This window comes from Myotis nattereri (assembly GCF_964212035.1).
Source record: "Myotis nattereri genome assembly, chromosome: 9".
Lineage (NCBI taxonomy): Eukaryota > Metazoa > Chordata > Mammalia > Chiroptera > Vespertilionidae > Myotis > Myotis nattereri.
Genome location: NC_138084.1, coordinates 82,638,181 through 82,658,646, shown reverse-complemented (window position 1 = coordinate 82,658,646; position 20,466 = coordinate 82,638,181). Strand labels below are relative to the sequence as shown.

The 20,466-nt window shown below is 52.3% G+C and overlaps 1 protein-coding gene and 1 long non-coding RNA gene across 2 annotated transcripts in view; one reads left to right on the top strand and one right to left on the bottom strand.

Annotated features, from left to right (window-relative positions):
* LOC308524290 overlaps positions 1–20,466 on the top strand; it is a 721,936-nt gene that overhangs the window by 129,639 nt on the left and 571,831 nt on the right. The window lies entirely within an intron of this gene.
* POU2F3 (POU class 2 homeobox 3) overlaps positions 9,074–20,466 on the bottom strand; it is a gene marked incomplete at both ends in the record, with an annotated part of 87,715 nt that continues 76,322 nt past the window's right edge. The window contains 4 exons of the mRNA XM_081099243.1: positions 9,074–9,113; positions 10,706–10,823; positions 11,837–11,903; positions 20,124–20,285. Coding sequence (XP_080955369.1) covers positions 9,074–9,113; positions 10,706–10,823; positions 11,837–11,903; positions 20,124–20,285 — 387 coding nt within the window. The remainder of the gene's footprint in view (positions 9,114–10,705; positions 10,824–11,836; positions 11,904–20,123; positions 20,286–20,466) is intronic.

Here is a 20,466-nt window from a genome sequence, read left to right as displayed (position 1 = left end):
ATAAGACGTCAGAGAAAGCCCAGCTTGATGCCTGAATGTGTGTCTTTGATCAGGTTACCTATTTTGCGCCTCTGTTTCCTCATCCAGAGAGCAGGCATAGTAATGAAAGCTCTCTCCTAAGGTTAGCGTGAGAATTTCACACCCTGTGCACGTGGAGGAGCTCACAGGGCTGGCACGGGGAAATCCCCATGTATGCGCTCTTTGTTGTTATGTCTCTTTGGATCTATTTTAACACCAAGGAAAGTAAATTTGAAGAGATGACCAAACATAAGTCTAGAGACTCAAATGCAGTAAAGAGGGTGTCAGGTGCATCAGCACAGGCAGCGAGGGGCGGTGACGGGCGAGACACCAAATAAGCAGAAGACCTGGAGTGGAGGAGGCGCCTTTATGCTGGGTCCTGGGTATACTCAATAGTCTTATTTTGGTCATTTGTCTGCCAAACCTTCAAGAGTAAGGACTGCACTGTTTTCATCTTTCTTTCCCTTGTACCTGGTATGAGGCAGGCTCAGTAAATGTTTGCTGAGCCCGGCCAGCATGGCTCAGTGGTTGAGCATCGACCTATGTACCAGGAGGTCACAGTTCGATTCCCAGTCAGGGCACATGCCTAGTATATGGGTTCAAACTCCAGTGTGGGATGTGCAGGAGGCAGCCAATCAATGATTCTCTCTCATCATTGCTGTTTATATCTCTTCCTCTCCCTTCCTCTCTGAAATCAATAAAAATATCTTTAGAAAAATAAAATAAATAAATGTTTGCTGATTGGATGAATAGGAAATGAACATGTAAAAGTATATTAGGGAAAAAAGAAAAAGTAGATTGCAGCATATTGTGTGCCGGGAGCCAGTCCATCTTTGCTGTTTCAAGGGACCTGGCATATATGGCATACTGTTCTTAATATGTTTGCTCACCTTCTTGGCACTATGTGTTTTAACCAAGGTCGCCTCTCTGAGAAAGGTTGTTTCCCCAAGTAGGGATTTTCCCCTGAAGTTAGGGAGGGAATAAAATCCCTTAACTAAGTGCCAGGCGGGTAATTAATCACTTTAACTACGAATAATCATGCTTAAGCTACATAATCTTTACTCCCTGGAATGGAGATAAGAAACGCCCTAACCTTTGGAATAGAGATTGATAGGATTGAATCAACTGGTATAAATACAGATGTAACAAGACAGCAAGACACAGAACCAGAGAGACAGAAATTGGCACAGAACCTACACAGAACGTTCTCTAGAGACAGAAGAACTTCGCTGGAGAGAACATGGCAAAAGATCCTGGACAGAAACTGGCCTCAGAACCTAGAGACAGAACCTAGCGAGAGAACATGGCAAAAGATCCTGGACGGAACCTGACTACAGAAATTGGCAAGAGAACCTGACTAGAACCTGGTGACTGAACCTGGCTGGAGAACCCGGACAGAACCTGGCTGGAGATCCTAAACAGAACTTCGCTGGAGATCCAGACCAGAACTTGGCTGGAGATCCTGGCTAGGCTGCTGATCAACTGAACGCTGTCTCCGTGTCATTCCTTCTTCGCCGACTCCGTCCACACCTTTGGGGACCCCTGGACCCGCTGGAGTTGGACCCCGGCAATTGTGGCTCCTAAATCTTACTGGTTGTGTACCCCACTTGGAAAGTGTAAAAGTCCCCGTTGTGCAGGCTGCACACCAGGCCAGTCAGAGGTGAGTGGCGTCTGGGAACCGCTGCTGTGGGAGGACCTCAAATAGCTGGTGCCAGCCGAGGCTGCGAGGCTGCGAGTCTTAGTGTGTGCCGCGCAGGCCCCCTCGGATGTTACTGGGCAACGGAATGATTGTGTCCTGCTTCCCAAGCCCTGGCTACTCGAAGTCCACAGGGCCGGCAAAATGTGCAGGACTGAGAGTTTGTTAGAAGTACAGAGTCGCAGACCCTAACCCCAGACCTACTCACTCAGAATCTGCTTTGTGGCGAGGTCCCCGGTGACATGCGTACACATCCGGGCCACGGTTCTCCTCCCGGAGAGCACAGCAAATCACTGGAGCTCCTTTAAAAACCCCAATGTCCATGCTACACCCCAAACAAATCAGAGCCTGTGTGGGTAGCCATCTTTTTTTAAAGCTTCCCAGGTAATTCCAACGTGCTCCTAAGTTGAGAATCCCTGCTATACAAACACTCAGCTAAATCAGTATGAGATGAATTGGAGAAGACAGCCTGGTGCCAGTGGGTTGGAACAGAGAGATCACAGGTGGCGACAGAGGGAGGAAGGAAACAGGAGACCCACTGCCCTAAGTGGGTGCACGCAAACCTCAGCCTTTCCCCCTTTCGTTTTGTGCAGAATGTTTTCCTTCCGGAGTGAATCTGGAGCTGGCTTCTGGCTGGCACCTTCCCCAGGAAAGAGCGTCAGGTGCCTAAAGGCTCAGGGCAGGAGAGAAGGCGCGAGTCCTCAGGGAAGACTTGATTGGACCTGTATCCCAGGATGACTGCGATTCCAGGTTCGCGGCTCATTACTGGGATTGAACTGTTGGGATTCACATATCTGCGGGCACAACTCTTGTTCCCCAAGTCAGGTCCTTGTGAATAGTGACATTCCCAGAAGAGTTCTATTCTGTTAGGAATAGCAGCGGACAGGGAGCTCTCCCCCAATTCATTGGAATAACAATCACAGTAAGGATCACAAGTATAGCAGATAACACTTATGAATGCACCAGGCATTGTTCTGTGGGAGGCAGCGAGGCGGACATGTGCAGAGCAAGGACAGCGGACGGGGACAGGAAGCCCTGGTGCCCAGCCAGGGGCAGCACTGAGGAGACGGGTGCCTCTCCTCCAGAGAGACCTCTCCCCCAGCACATCTCTGGTCATGCGGCTTAGGCCCCCTGACCTTTGCTTCACTGGCCAGGGGGTTCAGATACGCCCGGACCCCTCCTCCCGGGCATGTGGCCCGTCATGTGGATGAGACCCCCTTAGAGGGGGAATGAACAAGGGAGCCAGAGAACAGCCCTTCAGCATTGAGCCCCCAGGACCGTGAGGGTCTGACCCCCACCCAATCCACCCAGGCCTCCGCTCTGTTTCAGCTCCAGGCCCAGAAATGCAGCCACGACTGACAACAGGACCAGCTTCATCGACTCTGGAGCCCTGCCCTGGTGCCGGCCAGTCAGTGGATACCACCACCCGGGAAGGACACACCGGGAAGCTGATCATGTTCTGGTAAGGTCCTCCCCTGGGGGCCCCAGGGACACTCCCACCCTCATAAAAGCCCTTGGAACGAGGATTCAGTGCGCTGGCCCTCGGGGAGGACACCCAAACCTCCCCCCCACCCCCCGCCACCCCATGCATTACCTTTACCTTTCTCTCCTCTCCTAGCTCCAAGCGCCCTCCTTCTGCCTCTGTGACTTGCTTCATGAGCCCATGTCAGCTGGCTCACTTTTCCTGCCTCGGTGACTTTCTAAGTAAATTTTGTCTTCAGGTTTGAGCCTTGGCTCTGAATTCTTCATTAGCCAGAACTCCAGCACCGAGAGTGCTGCACCCAGGTCTGGTCCAACACCAGGTCACTTCTCCACCAACTGCCAGGCATGTTACATATATTAACTCTTTTAATTCTCACAGCTCTGAGTCACTCTATTGTTAGTCCATTTTACAACGGAGAACCAGCACAGAGCTGGCTGAGATGCTGGGGTGAGCAGGAGGCAGAATGAGCCGGGCAGTGTGGCCCTGGAGGGGTGCCTTCACCGTTGAGGTGTACTGCCCTGCGGCACTGCAATCCCCTCAGGTACATCCTGTACTTTCCTGCAATCGCAACTCCTTTCCCTGGTTAAGGGCATTAGAAGTTGTTTAGAGAAAAAAATTAAATTAAATTTTTGAAAATCTTCTTTGCCTGTTATGGCTAGTCACAATGCTAGTCATGGGGACACAATGAAAAAGAGAGCCTCCACTCCAGGGGTCTCAGGCCAGCAAGTGCCCTGTGTGCGAGGTAAAGGATCGTTCTGAGTGCACGGGGGAGCGGGGGGCTGAACCTGGAGCCTGGGTGCTCAGGGCAGCTTCCCAACCGAGTCCCAGGACTCAGCTCATTCTCGAGTTGGATCCAAAAGCTTTAGTCTTGGGAGCCCACACCAGGGCCCACAAGTCTTGAGTCAACTAAAGATCAAAGCATGAGACTTGAAAAGCTTCCCCCGGACAACGACTGGCTGTTGGCCTGAGGCTCTCTAGCGCCCAATGAGATGCTGAAGTAGCTAAGCAAGCTTCGCTTCCTGTACTGGGATGTGAGTTTTATGGAATCGTGCAGACCCGAAGTGTAACCAACACTCGCTTTCAGGTTGAATCTATTCAGCAACTGCCCAAGTCAACAGACAGTGAAAGCTACTGGAAGATGAGCAGGTAAACTATAATTCTGTTTATTTTTTTCATTAAAAACCATGGCCAAGCCCTGGCTGGGTGGCTCCATTGGTTAGAGCGTTGTTCCATATGCCTAGGCTGGGGGTTCAGTCTCCACGTGTGGCGCATACAGGAGGCAATCAATTGATGCTTCTCTCTCACATCAGTGTTTCTCTCTCTCTCTCCTCTCTCTCTCTCTCTCTCTCTCTCTCTCTCTCTCTCTCTCTTATATATATATATACACACACACATATATATACTTATATATATATGTATATGTATCCTATATAATAAAATATTATATGCTAGGTGTCTGATCATCTGGTTGACCGCTCAACCAATCAAAGCATAAAATACTAATGATATGCTAAGGCCACTCAACCACTCACTATGACATGCACTGACCACCAGGGGGCAGAGGCTCCAACCGGAAGGTTAGCTTGCTGCTGGGGTCTGGCCAACTGAGTCAGCTAGACGGGCCAGACATGCCCTGGAGCCCTCCTATGGCCAACCTCCCATGTCCCTCTCCAGCCCCAATCGTGCACCAGTAGGGTCCTTCGGCCTGGCCTGCACCCTCTGGCAATCCGGGACCCCTTGGGGGATGTCAGAGAGCTGGTTTCAGTCCAATTCCCACAGGCCAGGCTGAGGGACCCCACTGGTGCATGAATTCGTGCACCAGGCCTCTAGTATACTAGTATATATAATCTTCTTAGGTGAGGATTAAGAAAACCTAATCATGGTCAAATAGTCCAGAAATAGACTCCCATAAATCCTCCCCTAATCTTTGGCCAAGGAGCTAGGACAATGGAATGGAGAAGTGACAGTGCTCACGAATGGTGCTGGAACAACTGGACATCCACCTGCAATGAGAAAAAAAGAAGAATCTAAACACAGACCTTACACTCTTCACAAAATGAACTCAACTGAATGGTAGACCTGAATGTAAAAAATAAAGCTCCTAGACCTAACCAGTTTGACTCAGTGGATAGAGTGTCAGCCTGCGGACTGAAAGGTCCCAGGTTCAATTCCGGCCAAGGGCATGTACTATGGTTGCAGGCACATCCCCAGTAGGAGGTGTGCAAGAGGCAGCTGATCAATGTTTCTCTCTCATCGATGTTTCTCTCTATCCCTCACCCTTCCTCTCTATAAAAAAATCAATAAAATTTATTTTTAAAAAAATAAAGCTCCTAGAAGACAACATGGGAGGAAATCTAGATGACCCTGGATATGATAATGACTTTTTAGATACAACCAAAGACATACTCCATCCAGTAAATAATTGAAAAGCTGGGCTTCATTAAAATTAAAAACTTCTGCTCTGCAAAAGGAAATATCAAGAGAATTAGAAGATAAGCCACAGATTTGACAGAAAATATTTTCAAAAGACATATATGATAAAGGATTGTTATCTAAAATACACAAAGAGTTCTTAAAACTCAACAGCAAGAAAACAAACAACTGGTTTGAAAAATGGGCCAAAGACCTTAACAGACAGCTCACCAAAAAAAGGTAAACGGATGGAAAATAAGACTATAAAAAGATGCTCCACATCATATGTCATCAGGGAATGGGAAATTAGAACAGTGAGATACCAGCACAGGCCCATCAGAACGCCAACACCTGGAACAGGGACAGCAATGTTGCCCAGGATGTGGAGCGGCAGGACCTCTCGTTCCTCAGGTGGAATGCACACGTGTCAGCCACTTTGAAAGACAGTCTGTCCATTTCTTATAAATGTGCTCTGAGGACGCTCTTTGCATACAATCCAAAATCATGCTCCTCGGTGCCCACCAGAGGGACTGAAGTTTTATGTTCACACAAAAACCTGCACACAGATGTTTATAGCAGCTGTATCGGTAATAGCCAAAACGTGGAAGCAAGCCAGACGCCCTTCAGTAGGGTTGCATGGGTAAACTGTGGCACACCCCGACAATGGGCTACTGCCCAGAGCCACAAAGAAATGAGCTACCAGCCATTAGAAACGTGGAGGAAGCTTAAGTGCATATGACAAAGGGGAAGTCAATCTGGAAAGGCTACACGCTACGTGATTCCAACTCTCTGACGTCTGAAAGAGGCCAGACTATGGAGGCAGTAAAGAAATCAGTGGCTGGCCAGGGTGTAGGGGGAAGAAAGAGACATGGGCGTGCACAGAGGATTCTAGGGCAGTGAAAATACTCGTTATGATAGGATGATGATGAACATATTACACTTGTGTCCAAGCGACCTTTAAGGTCAACTATGGATTTTGAGTGATTATGTGTCAATGTAGTTTCATCCTTGGTAAAAAAAAAAAAAAGTCCTTTCTGATGAGTGACACTGATAATGGGGGAGGCTGTGTTTGTGCGAGGACAGCGGGATAGGAGAAATCTCTGCACCATCATCTCATTGTGTTGTAAACCTGAAACTGCTATAAAATTAAAGTATTTTTTTAAAAGTAAACGTGGATGCAAACCGGAGTCTGGGACACTGCAGATCAACCTGTAGTGCTCATCTGAGCAGGGTCCAGGATTGCTGTGGGGGAGTGAGCACCTGGCAAGGGGAGAGCGCAAACAGATAGATGCACACGTGGGCATGGATGACAGCTGGGCCTGGGGGTGGAGTGGTCCTTTCATAGACTTACATGACTGCAGAAGGCTCCTCTTGCTGCCTTTTGTAACCTACCACGCCCCTTTCAACTAGTACTTCTCCTGAGAAACTAACTACTGCCAATAGGCCTCTCCTACTTCTTAATATATTCCCCATTTAAACACCAAGAGCGGTGAACTCTGCCCTGGCTGGTTTGGCTCAGTGGATAGAGTTTCAGCCTGCAGACTGAAGGGTCCTGGGTTCAATTCCGACCAAGGGCGCATGCCTGGGTTGTGGGCTGGATCCCCAGTGTGGGGTGTGCAGGAGGCAGCCGATCAATGATTCTCATCATTGATGTTTCTGTCTCTCCCTCTCCCTTCCTCTGTGGAATCAATAAAAAAATATATATCTTTTAAAAAAGAGCAGTTAACTCTTAATCATTTATGTATATATTTTTCACTTGGATATTATTATTTGCAACAAATGTCTAATCCCAATCTTAGTACCCCCTCCCCCGTCCCACAGGGGAATACCTCAGGAATGGTGACCATTTAGGTATTTATAACCTAAGAAAACCAGAGGACAGTTTCCATGCCTCTCACGCCCTCACCAAAGCTACAGCACATGGCAAAGCCAAATGCATAGGGTTAGTAAGTTACTATTCGCCTCAACTATCTATTGCTTTCCATGATGAGTTAGGAACGATGTGCCTTCAGGATGTCTGAGGTGTGAGCTGTTCGTCCCAGCTCTGTCTCCAAAGGGCTGGGCCGTGAGTGTTCCCATGCTCCCCACTCACAAAGCAAGGAAACCAATCTCTCGCCTCCTCTGCCTTCCAAGCAGTTCCGTCAAAAAGTAAGAACTCTCAATGCGTTAGAGCCCCGCGTGAATGTATGGCATCTGCAGCTTTAGTTTGGGGAGTAATCGGCTTAATGTATTGATCTGAGACATTTTCCCCATCCCCGTCATCACATGTGCTCACATCCACCCACAACAAAAGCCACGGAACAATCATCTCAACCTGGTTTGATCAGCCGTGGAATCGTTTATGTCATCACTATACAAATTCACGTGGGACAGTGAGACTCTTCCGAATCTCCACACTTCCTTGGGTATGCAGATTTTATTTTTAAGTTTCTATTTCTAGGATGGCTTCCTGTGACATCTCTGCACAGTGGCCCACAGAGGAGATGGCAGGGGTGTTTCCATGACGTTAACAAGAATTCCCAGCCCACGTGGGAACTCTCGTGGGACTTAGCACAGTATTTCACACACTGGTGTTTTTTCTTTTCTTTTTCTTCCTTTTTTTTTTTTTTAAAAGATGATAAAATATTACAGAGACACGTTTGAAATTCACACCTGAGTTAAACATTTTGCTGGAAAATTCCGCAGTAAGGAGAGAAGAACATAATGAAAAAAACAACAAAAAAAAACCAGGAGAGGGCTCTATACAGGCATTGTGATAGCATCACTGTTCTTCCTTCTGCAGCCCGGAGACGGAGGGAGGCTGAGCTGAGGGCAGGTGGGAGGGACAAGCTCCTGGCTTGGTGACAGGTGTAGCTGGCAGGGAGCCTCGGGGGGCATCGGAGGGACTTGTCCTTCTCTAAAGAGGAGGGAACTTTGAGAACGAAAGCATGAGTGGGCTTGGTCCTATGCAAGGGGGCAGGGCCACGGAGAACACCAGGTGAAAGAAGATTCAGTCAGAAAAAGCTGCTGAGCAGAGGAAACGGTGAGGCTTTGCCAGAGGCGGCAGATTCACAGCTCCTCCCGGGTTTCAGAAGGAGCTCAGAGCAGGCACCCTGCTGGCTGGCACCCTGCGTGGCAGTCACAGGACCTGGAAACCTGCTGGCACCCAGTGTGGCTGTCCCAGGAGCTGGAACCCTGCTGGCTGGCACCCAGCGTGCTGCCCCCGGAAGAGGCAGAGAACAAAGGCGAGATGTCCTTTCTCGGAAAGGCCTGGACAGCAACGCTGCCTGAAACAGAACTAGCGATGGGCCGGGCAGGAAGGCCAGCTCCAGGACGGACGTGTTTCCAGGGCATGGGGGTCCCACGCGAGCCAATCGCGGTTTAGGCCTCCGAGGCCTTGTCTGGAGAAGGCAAGCTCAGGCTCGTGGTGGTGGTGCCCTCCGCTCGCTTGGGAGCATCTGTGGGGCGGAGGCGCTGGCCGCGGCTCAGTGCAGGTAGGTGGGGTGATTCCATCGGTACCAGGGCCTGGAGGGAGAGAGCAAGCCCAGTGCCAGCGGCGGGGCAGGAAGGTGGGATGGTGGGAAGGTGGGCTGGCGGGAAGGCGGGAAGGCGGGAAGGTGGGAAGGTGGGAAGGTGGGATGGCGGGAAGGTAGGAAGGTGGGATGATGGGATGGTGGGAAGGTGGGAAGGTGGGCCAGCAGGAAGGTGGGAAGGTGGGAAGGTGGGAAGGTGGGAAGGTGGGAAAGTAGGAAGGTGGGATGGTGAGAAGGTGGGATGGTGGGAAGGTGGGAAGGTGGGAAGGTGGGAAGGTGGGCCAGCAGGAAGGTGGGAAGGTGGGAAGGTGGGATGGTGGGATGATGGGAAGGTAGGATGGTGGGAAGGTGGGAAGGTAGGAAGGTGGGATGGTGGGATGGTGGGAAGGTGGGAAGGTGGGAAGGTGGGATGGTGGGAAGGCAGGAAGGCGGGATGGTGGGAAGGCGGGAAGGTGGGAAGGCAGATGTCGGGAAGGTGGGATGGTGGGAAGGTGGGAAGGTGGGATGGTGGGAAGGTGGGAAGACGGGATGGAGAGAAGGTAGGAAGGCAGGAAGGAGAGAAGGTGGGAAGGCGGGAAGGTGGGATGGCTGGAAGATGGGATGGTGGGAGGTGGGAAGGCGGGATGGCGAGAAGGTGGGAAGGCAGGATGGTGGGAAGAAGGGAAGGTGGGAAGGCAGGAAGGTGGGATGGCTGGAAGATGGGATGGTGGGAGGTGGGAAGGCGGGATGGCGAGAAGGTGGGAAGGCAGGATGGTGGGAAGAAGGGAAGGTGGGAAGGCAGGAAGGTGGGATGGCTGGAAGTTTAGCCAGCGGGAAGGTGGGATGGCGAGAAGGTGGTACGGTGGGAAGGTGGGTCAGTGGGATGGTGGGAAGGTGGGCTGGGCTTCCTGCTGGGGGCCGGGGTCCTGGAACTGACAGTGCACGCACTAGCCCGCGGCCACAGCCCCACAAGGACAAGCTTGGTGGTGTAGGAACTGGGTCTCACAACCATTTTCCAGGTGGACTTTAGGGTTCTCTCTCTTTTTCGGTGGCTGCAGTGCAGTCATTGGCCGGTGAGAGCTGTCCACCTTCCTGAGCTGCGGGTCTTGAACCTGGGGTTCATCTCTTTGCACAGCCAGGCCTCTGCCCTCTCACCTCCCACTGTCTCCTGGGTTCTGGGTCAGGGACCCCATCCCCCCAGCTCTAAGAACACTCTTCAGAGGAGATTCTTTGACCCAAGAGGCTATTTCCCTCATGTGCACCCTAACTTCGGGCTCTCACTGTGTCAGCCACGTGGGAAACTCGGGCTACTGGCAAGAAGTGGGAACTCCTACACAAGGGAGGGCCTGGCCTTCCGACAGGAGGTCTGGATCTGTCTCCCTTCCCAGGGCGGAGGGAGGGGAGCTCCTGCCCAGAATGCTCAGCGGCTGAGCCCTTCTTTAGACCCTGTTCCCTTGGGCCAGGCCCAGTGGGGCTCCGCGCACTGGCCCTTCCCGCCATCGTATCCCCCTGTCCGACCCATGATCACATTCTTTTCCAAGGCTCTGACCGCACCCCTCACATGCCCCTGGCCCAGGTGCATGCCGGCCTCTCCCGGCACCTTACCCTGAAGCACCAAGGCTGGAGGAGTTGGCCGCTGCCTTGGCGTTGTGTTGAGAAGTGGGGAGGCCTGCGCTGGGCGAGGAGGGCCTGCTGCTGCTCCCAGGGGAACAGGACGAGGTCACTGAGGATGAGGAGAGGCAAACACAGGGGGTCATGCGGCTGGTCCTGAGGGGACCCCAAAGGGCTCTCGCCCTCTCCCTGCCCCGTGCATCTGCCCAGCCCTGCCATCTTGGCATGAGCGCCCAGACCCAGGAGGTCCCTGCCAGTGTTCTCCTCAAACCAGGCCCTGAGGAGTCGCATGCACGGCTGGTTCTGTACGTCCTAGACTCATGGACACAAGCAGGGTGGAGGCCAGAGCCATCCCCATGCAGGGAAAGCCTGGGGCGGGGGGCTTGGCAGCCCCAGCACCAGAGGTGGGAGGGAAACAGGAACCCACAGGAAGGAGGAGGAGGGGGAGGGAAGCACGGAGCAGGGGAGGAAGAGAGCCGAGAGCACAATCCAAGATCGCCAGCCTCCGGTGCTCCCATAGCCATAAACAAAAGGTCCATGGTCTTCGAGAAAAGCCCAACAGGGAGAGAGGGGAGCAGGCAGTCCCTGTGGTGGGCGACTGGCCCGGCGGCCCTCACACTCCTGTGTCCTCGTCCAATGGCAGATTTGAGTTAAACTGGGCTCTTGCATTTGAGTTTTCCAAACAGCATCCCATGGATGAGGTGACACATATCTCGCCACCCAAACGAGGGCTTTGAAGAGCGGCGAGAAGCACTGTTGATAGTTATGGCGCATCCCGACCCACGGCCACCCTACTTCGCTTTCTGAAACGCTGCAGGCACTTGCTGAAAAGCAGGCTCTGTGGGGCGTTGGCTTGGAAAACCCTGCCTGCCCTCAGCCTCCCACATGGCTCAGATAGGAACGTACGATGCACACGAGTGTGAGAAGCGCTGCGAGCAAAACAACACGAGAAACACACTAAACCTCGCCTGCTCAGCATCCCACAAGCTTACCTGGTGAGGGCCCCTCCCCTCACCTAGACTGCATCCCTTAGGATTTCTGACTTAGGCCAGTGCCTTTCGGTGCTAACATGGCGTTATTTAGAGGAATTCTGGCACCACTCAGAAGCTGCATTTCAGAGCTCACCTGTTCCAGGCATGGTGCTGTGGACGGGAGGGATGGAGAGGGGGCCCAGAGACCCGGAGGGAGAGACCTGAAAGGCGACACAAGCGTGTAAATGTCCATGTCCCCCCTGCTCCCACCCGGTGCTCCCCCAGCATGCTGGGGCCCAGGCTGCAGAGACCAGGTCTTTGCTTTCTTGCCAGTTTCCCAGTCCAAACCCACATTCTGTCCCATTTCAGGGACCCTGCCCACCTGCTGTGTGAGCCTGGAAGCTTCCTGGGCACCACCAGATCCCAGCTGTGCTCGAGGCTCAGCAATGGAGGGCACTCCCCATCGCCCCACTGCTTCCTGCTCCGGCTCAGGGGCCTCACCACCTGCCTCAGGCTGCCCAGTGTGGACCCTCCAGAGGCCACCGGAGGAGCTGGACTTTGGTCTCTGAAGACTCACAGCGTCACCAGTGCTGGGCTTTGGTGGGGACGAAAGATACAGCCTACCCTCCCACACAACTCAGGAGCCCCCTCCCCGCCCCCCCCCCCCCCCCCACAGCTCTCCCAGCACCTGGAACAGGACGGAATTGGTAGAATGGGCTTTGGAGCCCAGCAGATGCAGGAGAAGACCTGGCCCCACCATCGACTGTCCATGTGAGTCTGGGCCAGTTACTTAACCCACTGGGAATTGGTGGCATAGCAGCAACCCTCCCTCACAGTTTCTGTCCATTAACATTTAGTGTGATCATGTCCATGAAACTCCCAACTCAGCAGCTGGCAAAGAGTGAGCCTAGTTACGCGTCAGCCCTTCCTTCCTGAGGGAGCTGGCAGCGTAATGTCTCTAGCCCAGTGGGTCCCAGCGTGGGGCACGTGCCCCACAGGGGGGCCATTTGACTTTTAAGGGGGGCATTTCTAGAATGAGTTATTAACAGTAAATTTTTTGCATTTCTAATGGTTTTGGGGGCCTCATATCCTATGTAATAAAGAGGTAATATGCAAATTAAGCCTCACACCATCATGCCATCACAAGATGGCTGCACCCACAGTGGAGGTGGGGTTCCCATAACAAGCTGTAATGAGCGATCAGCAGGACCTCAGGCCGCACCCTCCCCCCAGGCCAGGGGACCTGAGGGTGTGCCGGGGACCTGAGGCTGCGCCCCCTGCCCAGCAGGGCTTGACAGGGGTGGGGCCAGCTGGGTCTGCGTCTTGCGTGATTTTGAGGCGCACATGGGTGGGCGGGGACTTGACTCTGGTTCCTGTAGCATGCCCCAGACTCTGACAGGAGGAAAATTTTCATACACGTTTTACTAATTTTCTTTAATCTCTGCCACTTCTATTATAGAGAAAGGGCAAATAGCAATATTAAAATATTTCCTCTAATTAGTTCCTTTTTAATGTGCACAAATTTCATGCACTGGGCCACTAGTCTACACTAATAAAAGACAAAGATGCAAATTGACCATACCTTTGCTATGCCTTAAGCCACGCCCACCAGCCAATCAGAGCGACTGTATGCAAATTAACCCAACCAAGATGGCGGCTGGCAGCCACGGAGCTGGCGCAAGCAGGAGGCTTGGTTGCCCCAATGATGGAGGAAGCCAAGCTTCCTGGCTGGCTGCTGCCTCCTCTCAAGGCAACAAAGTTTCAATTATAGAAGGTAAATAAACCCCAGATACCTGCTTCCAGTCAACCATGGCCACGGAGCTGGAGCGAATAAAAAAAAAAGGAAAGGCTGGGCGCTTCAGTCACCAGGGGGCTTGGTCAGTCTGAAAACAGCCATCAGCCCCTCACCCAGGCTGGCCAGGCACCCCAGTGGGGACCCCCACCCTGAAGAGAGTTTGGGCAGCCTGAAAATAGCCATCAGCCCCTCACCCAGGCTGGCCAGGCACCCCAGTGGGGACCTCCACCCTGAAGGGGGTGTGGTCAGCCTGAAAACGGCCCTCAGCCCCTCACCCAGGCTGGCCAAGCCCCCATGGGGTGAGGGTCCCCACTGGGGGGCTTGACCAGCCTGCAAACACCCATCAGCTCCTCACCCAGGCTGGCCAGGCACCCCAGTGGGACCCCCACCCTGATCCAGGACACCTTTCAGGGCAAACCAGTCGGCCCCCACCCGTGCACCAGGCCTCTATTCTATATAATAAAAGGGTAATATGCAAATCGACCCTAACAGCAGAATGACTGGGAATGACTGGTCACTATGACACACACTGACCACCAGGGGGCAGATGCTCAATGCAGGAGCTGCCCCCTGGTGTTCAGTGCACTCCCACAGGGGGAGCTCTGCTCAGCCACAAGCCAGGCTGATGGCTGCCAGCACAGTGGTGGTGGCAGGAGCCTCTCCCGCCTCCTCAGCAGCGCTAAGGATGTCCAACTGCAGCTTAGGTCTGCTCCCCACTGGTAAGTGGACATGCCCCGAGGGCTGCTGGGCTGCCAGAGGGATGTCTGACAGCTTGGGTCCGATCCCCCAGGGAGTGGGCCTAAGCCAGCAGGTGGACATCCTCCGAGGGGTCCCAGACTGCGAGAGGGCACAGGCCGGGCTGAGGGACCCCCCGAGTGCACAAATTTTTGTGCACCCGGCCTCTAGTACAGTATATAAATGTATATTGTGACATATTTATGCATTTCAATTCTCTATTATGTTTTGAAACTTTATTTGCTATTTTTTCCTATCACTTCATATTACTATTATTACTAGTAGCCCTGCGCACGAATCCATGCGCCAGTAGCTCTCTGTGGGGCCTGGCCACTCCGCACCTGCTGCCCAGAGGCTCTCCATGGCCCAGAGGCCCATCCGCAGCTGGTGGAACACTTGCCTCATCGCTTTGGTGGTGAAGCAAGCATTCTGCCAGGCCGCTCACGCTGCCCGTTCTCAGCGGCTGCCCCCCCGGGACTGGGGGACTCCAGCGGGGCTGAGAGGACTGGGCACCGCTATCTTGTGGCTATGGGTGCCACATCTTTGGGATGGAGTGACGGTTAATTTGCATGTTACCCTTTTATGAGATAGGATTTTTAAAAACAATTTCTTAGTGATTTCTTCCTCACTCCTTCACCTGTCCTTTCATTCTTTTATTTTTCTCTTTCATGGATGCCATGTTCTTTGGAAGCTTGTTTAGACCAAGTTCATGGCCATTTAGGCTTCCTCCACATGAATAGTTCACTTTTTGAATGATGAGAATTCTATGTCACAGGGGCATCAGGTTTTGGGGATGCTCAGGTGGGGCATGGCCAAAAGAAGGCTGGGAACCATTGCTCTAGATGCTGTTTTCCTCTTCAGTGAACGGAGGTCTTCATACCCCGCCCCCATTCTCCTCACGTGGACAGGGGAGCTCTGATGATGCTTTTTAAAGATTTGAAAGAAAGTTCTGCTCAGGGAGCTGCATTTGAAACTCCTCCTCTGACCCCCATTGGTAACACCCATTCCAGCAGGAGGCAGCGCACACTCTCTTCCTAATAGGCCAGCACTGGTTCTGCTCCTTGCGTTTGCTGCCTTTGCACAGCAAGCCTCCTCAGTCCGCGGGGTCCCCCAGGGGTGGGTGCAGGTACAGCACGGGTCAGCGGGCAAGATGTGTTATCAGGAATCTCTCTTCTCCCTCCCTCCCTGCTGCCAAGCCCAACAATCTCATTGTTGTTAAGTAAACAATGCATTCAGTCACTGTGACCAGCTTCTAAGAAGTTTCCTTTTGGAGACAGCTCACACATGTGCAAGCAGACGTATACATGCTTTCCCTTTTAATGTTAAAATTTTAAAATCTTTATTGTTGAGAGTATTGCGATGCCCCCATTGCCCTTTCCACCTGGTTCCCTCCTCGCCAACGACCTTCACTGCACTATTGTCTGTGTCCACAGACCGTGCAAATATGTATATAAGTTCTTACGTTAATCTCTGACCACTGTTCCCTCCCCCTTTCCTCTGAGATCTGTGAGTCTGCTCCATGCACCCACGCCTCTGGAGCTATTTTGTTCCTTAGATTCCACATGTGAGTGAGATCATGTGACCCTTGTCCTTCTCTGACGGGCTTACTTCATTCAGCATCATGCTCTCCAGGCCCCTCCATGTGGCCTCAAAGGGTAAAACCCTTCTTTTTTGCAGCTGCAAATGGTAGCATTCTGCCCACACTGGTCTTCACCATTTTGCCTTTTTTTTTTCTGAACTGTATATCTTGGAGATCATTTCATATCAGAGGCGGAGAAACTATGTCCTAATCCCAGAGAGACTGTCCCAATGGGGCCCAAGGAAGACAGGGTCAGACACTTCTCTCTCTGCTTTCTTCAGAACCCACAAGCACTAATGCAAACATTTACTCAGTGTCTCCCTCCCCACTAGGCTGTCGCTCATGAGGGCAGGGTGCTCCTGTGCGTGTCCTCAGTGTCTGTGCGGTGCTTGCAGGTGCTCGGCAGGAATGTGCAGGATGAAGGATGAGAATAACTCAGTCTCTGCCCGGCTGGCATGACTCAGAGCTGGAGCGTCAACCTACGAACCAGGAGGTCACGGTTCGATTCCCAGTCAGGCACATGTCCAGGTTGCAGGCTCAATCCCAGTAGGGGGCCTGCAGGAGGCAGCTGATCAATGATTCTCTCTCATCATTGATGTTTCTGTCTCTCTCCCTCTCCCTTCCTCTCGGAAATCAATAAAAATATTTAAGGGGGAGAGAGAGAGAGAGAGAGAGAGAGAGAGAGAGAGAGAGAGAGAGAGAGAGTCACGCTCTTTCATGCTCCTCCATGCCACCACCGCTCTTCTCCGTGCCCGTGTCCTTGGCTGGGATTGAACCAAAATGAGCACCTGTCTCCCATCTGCTCTAAATAGAGCACCATCTGGAACGGTCCAATGCTGCTGTGACGTGGCCCAGGCTCCTTAACAAGGCCAACCACACCCTACAGCCCCTGCCTCGGCCACATTCTCTCACTCCCTGCGCCCAACCCTCTCCAGCCTTCCCTGCTTCCTCTCTCCACACCCCAGTCTCAGGGCCACTGCGCAGTTTCCTCTGCGTGTACCCTCTCCTCCCTGTCCTCCCAGCTCGCACCATTTCCCCATTAACGTCCCCTCATTCTCTGCTGTCAGTGTGAACATCCTTCCTCAGAGGAGCTCTGACTCCTGCACTAGGTTAGGGCCCTCCAATGCCCCACATCTTCTCTGCAGGCTTCAGCACAGGCTTCATGTCGGCTTTCCCTGCTGGCTGTGAGCAGCTCACAGAGGTCCTGCAGGCCACTGTATCCCAAGGCCAAGCATGCGGGGTCCTCAGGAAATGCGTAAGAAAGGAATGATAACTGAAAGCCACAAGGCTTCCAACTTAAAATTTTAATGGACTCTCGTAGTTTTTAGAGTATTTTGGTATCAAGGCTCGTCATGATCTGGCCCTCGTCAATCTCTCTGACTTAGTCCCAAACCCTTTGCTCCAACCAGACTGAAATGCGTGTGTTTCCCCAAAGATATTATGTTGTTTGGAATTCCATGCCTCTTCACAGACCGCCCTTCTGCCCGCCATGCTCTTCTTCATGCTAACTCCTAATTCGCTCTTCAAATGAACAGGGTGTGGGTCCTCTTGGACCTCACTGGTTTGTGTTTGTCAGTGTTCCGTAGCCCACAGAGCTCCTCACCTCCCCTTCACTTCCCCTGCACCCATCTCATCGCAATTCCTGCTGCTCTGCGTCTCCTTCCCTTCTTCCCCTGACGCTCTCCTTTTGCCAGCCCCTCAAGTGCTGCTTGAAAGGACAGAACAGGACTGATAGCTGTGTCCCTAACTCCTCTTCCAAGAAAAAGCCGCCGAATGTATCAGTTACTCAGCCTGCCCTCATCTCAGCCAATGGGAAAGCGAGGGAAACTAACCCAAGGCCAAGAGTATGCTAGCCACCCCCCCATCTTTGTGTAACCAGACCCTAGCTGCACCCTGCCCTTGCATCACTAGCCCCCAGCCCTCACTCAACCAACCAGAATCGGCCAAATCAGTGGTCTGAGTGAGCCCCCACCCCCCAACGCCAAGCCCTATAAATTCTTTGTTCTCTTGGGACTCTGGGCCCTCACGCATCCTACCGCTGTGCCGGTAAAGGAGGCAGAGGGACCAAGCTAGCTTGAATAAAGGCTCTATGCTTTTGCATCGGACTCGGCCCTCCTTGGTGGATCTTTGGGGGATCTTGAAATCTGGGCATAACACTGCTGTTCTGCAGGGTTGAGACCGGGCTCTCCTCTTTGCTTCTTCTGTACAGACCCCAAAGGTGAGCTCCTTTCCACCCCGGGTTTCAACCACCGTGTGTGCTTACACTGCCAGCCCGCATCTCTCTCCCAGCCTTCTCCCTGACTCCTGACCCACAGTTCTAAGTGCCCATGGACACTGCCACGTGGGTGTCCCACAGGCCTCACTGAACATCATAATAATGGAAAGTACTGAAATGGTCACTCTTTCCAATTCCCAAGCTAGCTCCTCCCCTGCGTTTGCTTGTTCATCAATGGCATCACCATCTACCCAGCCAGCCCAGCCCCAATGCTGGTAGCCATCCCAGAGCAGTCTCTTTCCTCACTACTCTCCATGGCCCCACCCAACTCTCCATTTATTAGCCAACACCTAATAACTCCACCTTCTAATTATCTCCTGGATCGCTCCATCCCCCTCATTCTTACCACTTGGTTTTGCTTCAGCCTTCATTTCTCTACTGGATAACTCCCAGCCTCTCAGAGCACCTTTTACGCTGACGTGAGAATCATCATTAGTCTAAAAAGCAAATATGATCATGCCAGTGTCCTGCTTAAAAATCCTCCCACGTCTTCTCTACGCCTTTAAGGGTCTTAGCATTGCACAGCAGCCCTTCAGCCTGTCCTTTACTGACCTATCCAGCCTCATCTTTCTACATGCCTCCCCATGGAACCACCTGCAGTCCCATGAATGTGCCACATGTTCTCCCTGACCTGTACATGTTCTCATACTTCCCCCATCCTTTTTGCCTCTTCACTCCTTTTTGCCTTTTAGACTTAGCCCAGGCATGAATTACCTCCTCAGGGAAGCCTTCCCTAACCACCACCTCCCAAGGCTTTACTGGCTGTGACTACTACGTTCTCCTGGAGACATTATCACGTGGTTTATCACTTGTTTATTTGACTGTTTCCCACTAGGCAGTGAGGTCCTCCGAGAGAGGGACACGGACTATTTCTCTGTGTAGATGGTGGTAGACAGTCAATAAGTGTTTGGTGAAGGAATGAACAATGGCGCAGTTTCATGAAACAGCTATGCCCCACCGTGGACGAGGCTGAATGTTGTTTGTCTGTGAATGCTAAAGACTCAAGGGCACCCCCATTATCCCCACGACCTTAACCTTCAACCATCCCCATCCCCAAGGATGGATAAGAACCTTCCCACCCCACCCTCTAGGCATCATCTTTCCTCTGGAGAGAGAAGATGTTTTCTCCTCTCCAAACTGCCACATCTGCCTGACCTCCATGTTATTCCTGCCCGACTTCTCCCTGTCTGTCAGGATTACAGCTATAACTGTCCACCTGACACTTCCTCTTGGGTGTCTAGGAGTCATGTCCAGCTTACTGTGACCAACTCTAAATTCTTAGTTTTCCTTCTCACACCTGTTCCTCCTGAGTCTTCATCATCTCAAAAAAGTGGCAGCATCTTCCAACCAGCTACTCAGGCCAAAACCCTGGAAGTCACCTTCACCTCGTTTCTCAGCCCACGTCTGAGTGGTGAGCACCTATTGCTGGTTCCACAGGTGAAGTAGACTCAGAATCCAACCACTTCGCCTCACCACCTCGGCTACCACCCTAGCCCAAGCCTCCAGGCCTCCTAGCCTGCTTATGTCGTTCTCCTGGCTGGCCCCGCTCCCGCACATTATTCTCACAGCAGCTCCTGCCGGCTGCTCAGGCTTCTGTGCTCAGAGCTCTCCAGTGGCTTCTTCCACACAAACTAAAGCCAGGTCCCTCCAATGGCCTGCTTCCTGCTACTTCTCTCACTTCATCTCCTACCTGTGGCCTCCTCCTTCCTTGCCACCCTGGCTACACTGGCATGCTCGCTGTTCCTCTAACATGCCAGACGTCTCATTCACTGGTCTTTCTTTCCTTGAAATACTTTCCTTGAGATATTTTGCTTTCAACATTCAGATCTCTGCTCAAATGTCACCTTATCAGAGCATCTGAATCTCTATTAAAAACATCTCCTCGCGATCACTTTCTCTCTCCTTACCGTTCGTTCTCCTTCCTGACATTAGATACGGAATATACAGCATCTCTTTGCTGATTTATTTACATCATGTACCCAGCAGCCCCACCTCCTTCTTCCCCTCCAGGCATCGTCGCCCTCAGTGCTTGGCACAACTAGCTCCCGGCCACTCACCAGACGGGACGTGTAGACGGGTGACTTGATGGGTGTGGCCACAGGACAGTTGATCCGCTTCTCCTTTTGGCGTCGGTTGCAGAACCAGACCCTCACCACCTCCTTCTCCATGGACAGCTGCTCTGCAATCATGGAGATCTCTTCTGAGCTCGGCTTGGGGTTCTACAGAGGCCGAAGGGACAGGGAGTGGTCAGGTGAAGAAAGGAGTGAGGTCAAGAATTGAGGGTGAGGGACAGATGTTCCACAGAAACAGGATAAAACAACAGAGGGACCTAAAGCTTTAGAATCAGACTTAGGATGGAACACTCGCTCATCACTTCTTGTGTGTCCCTAAGAAATGTTC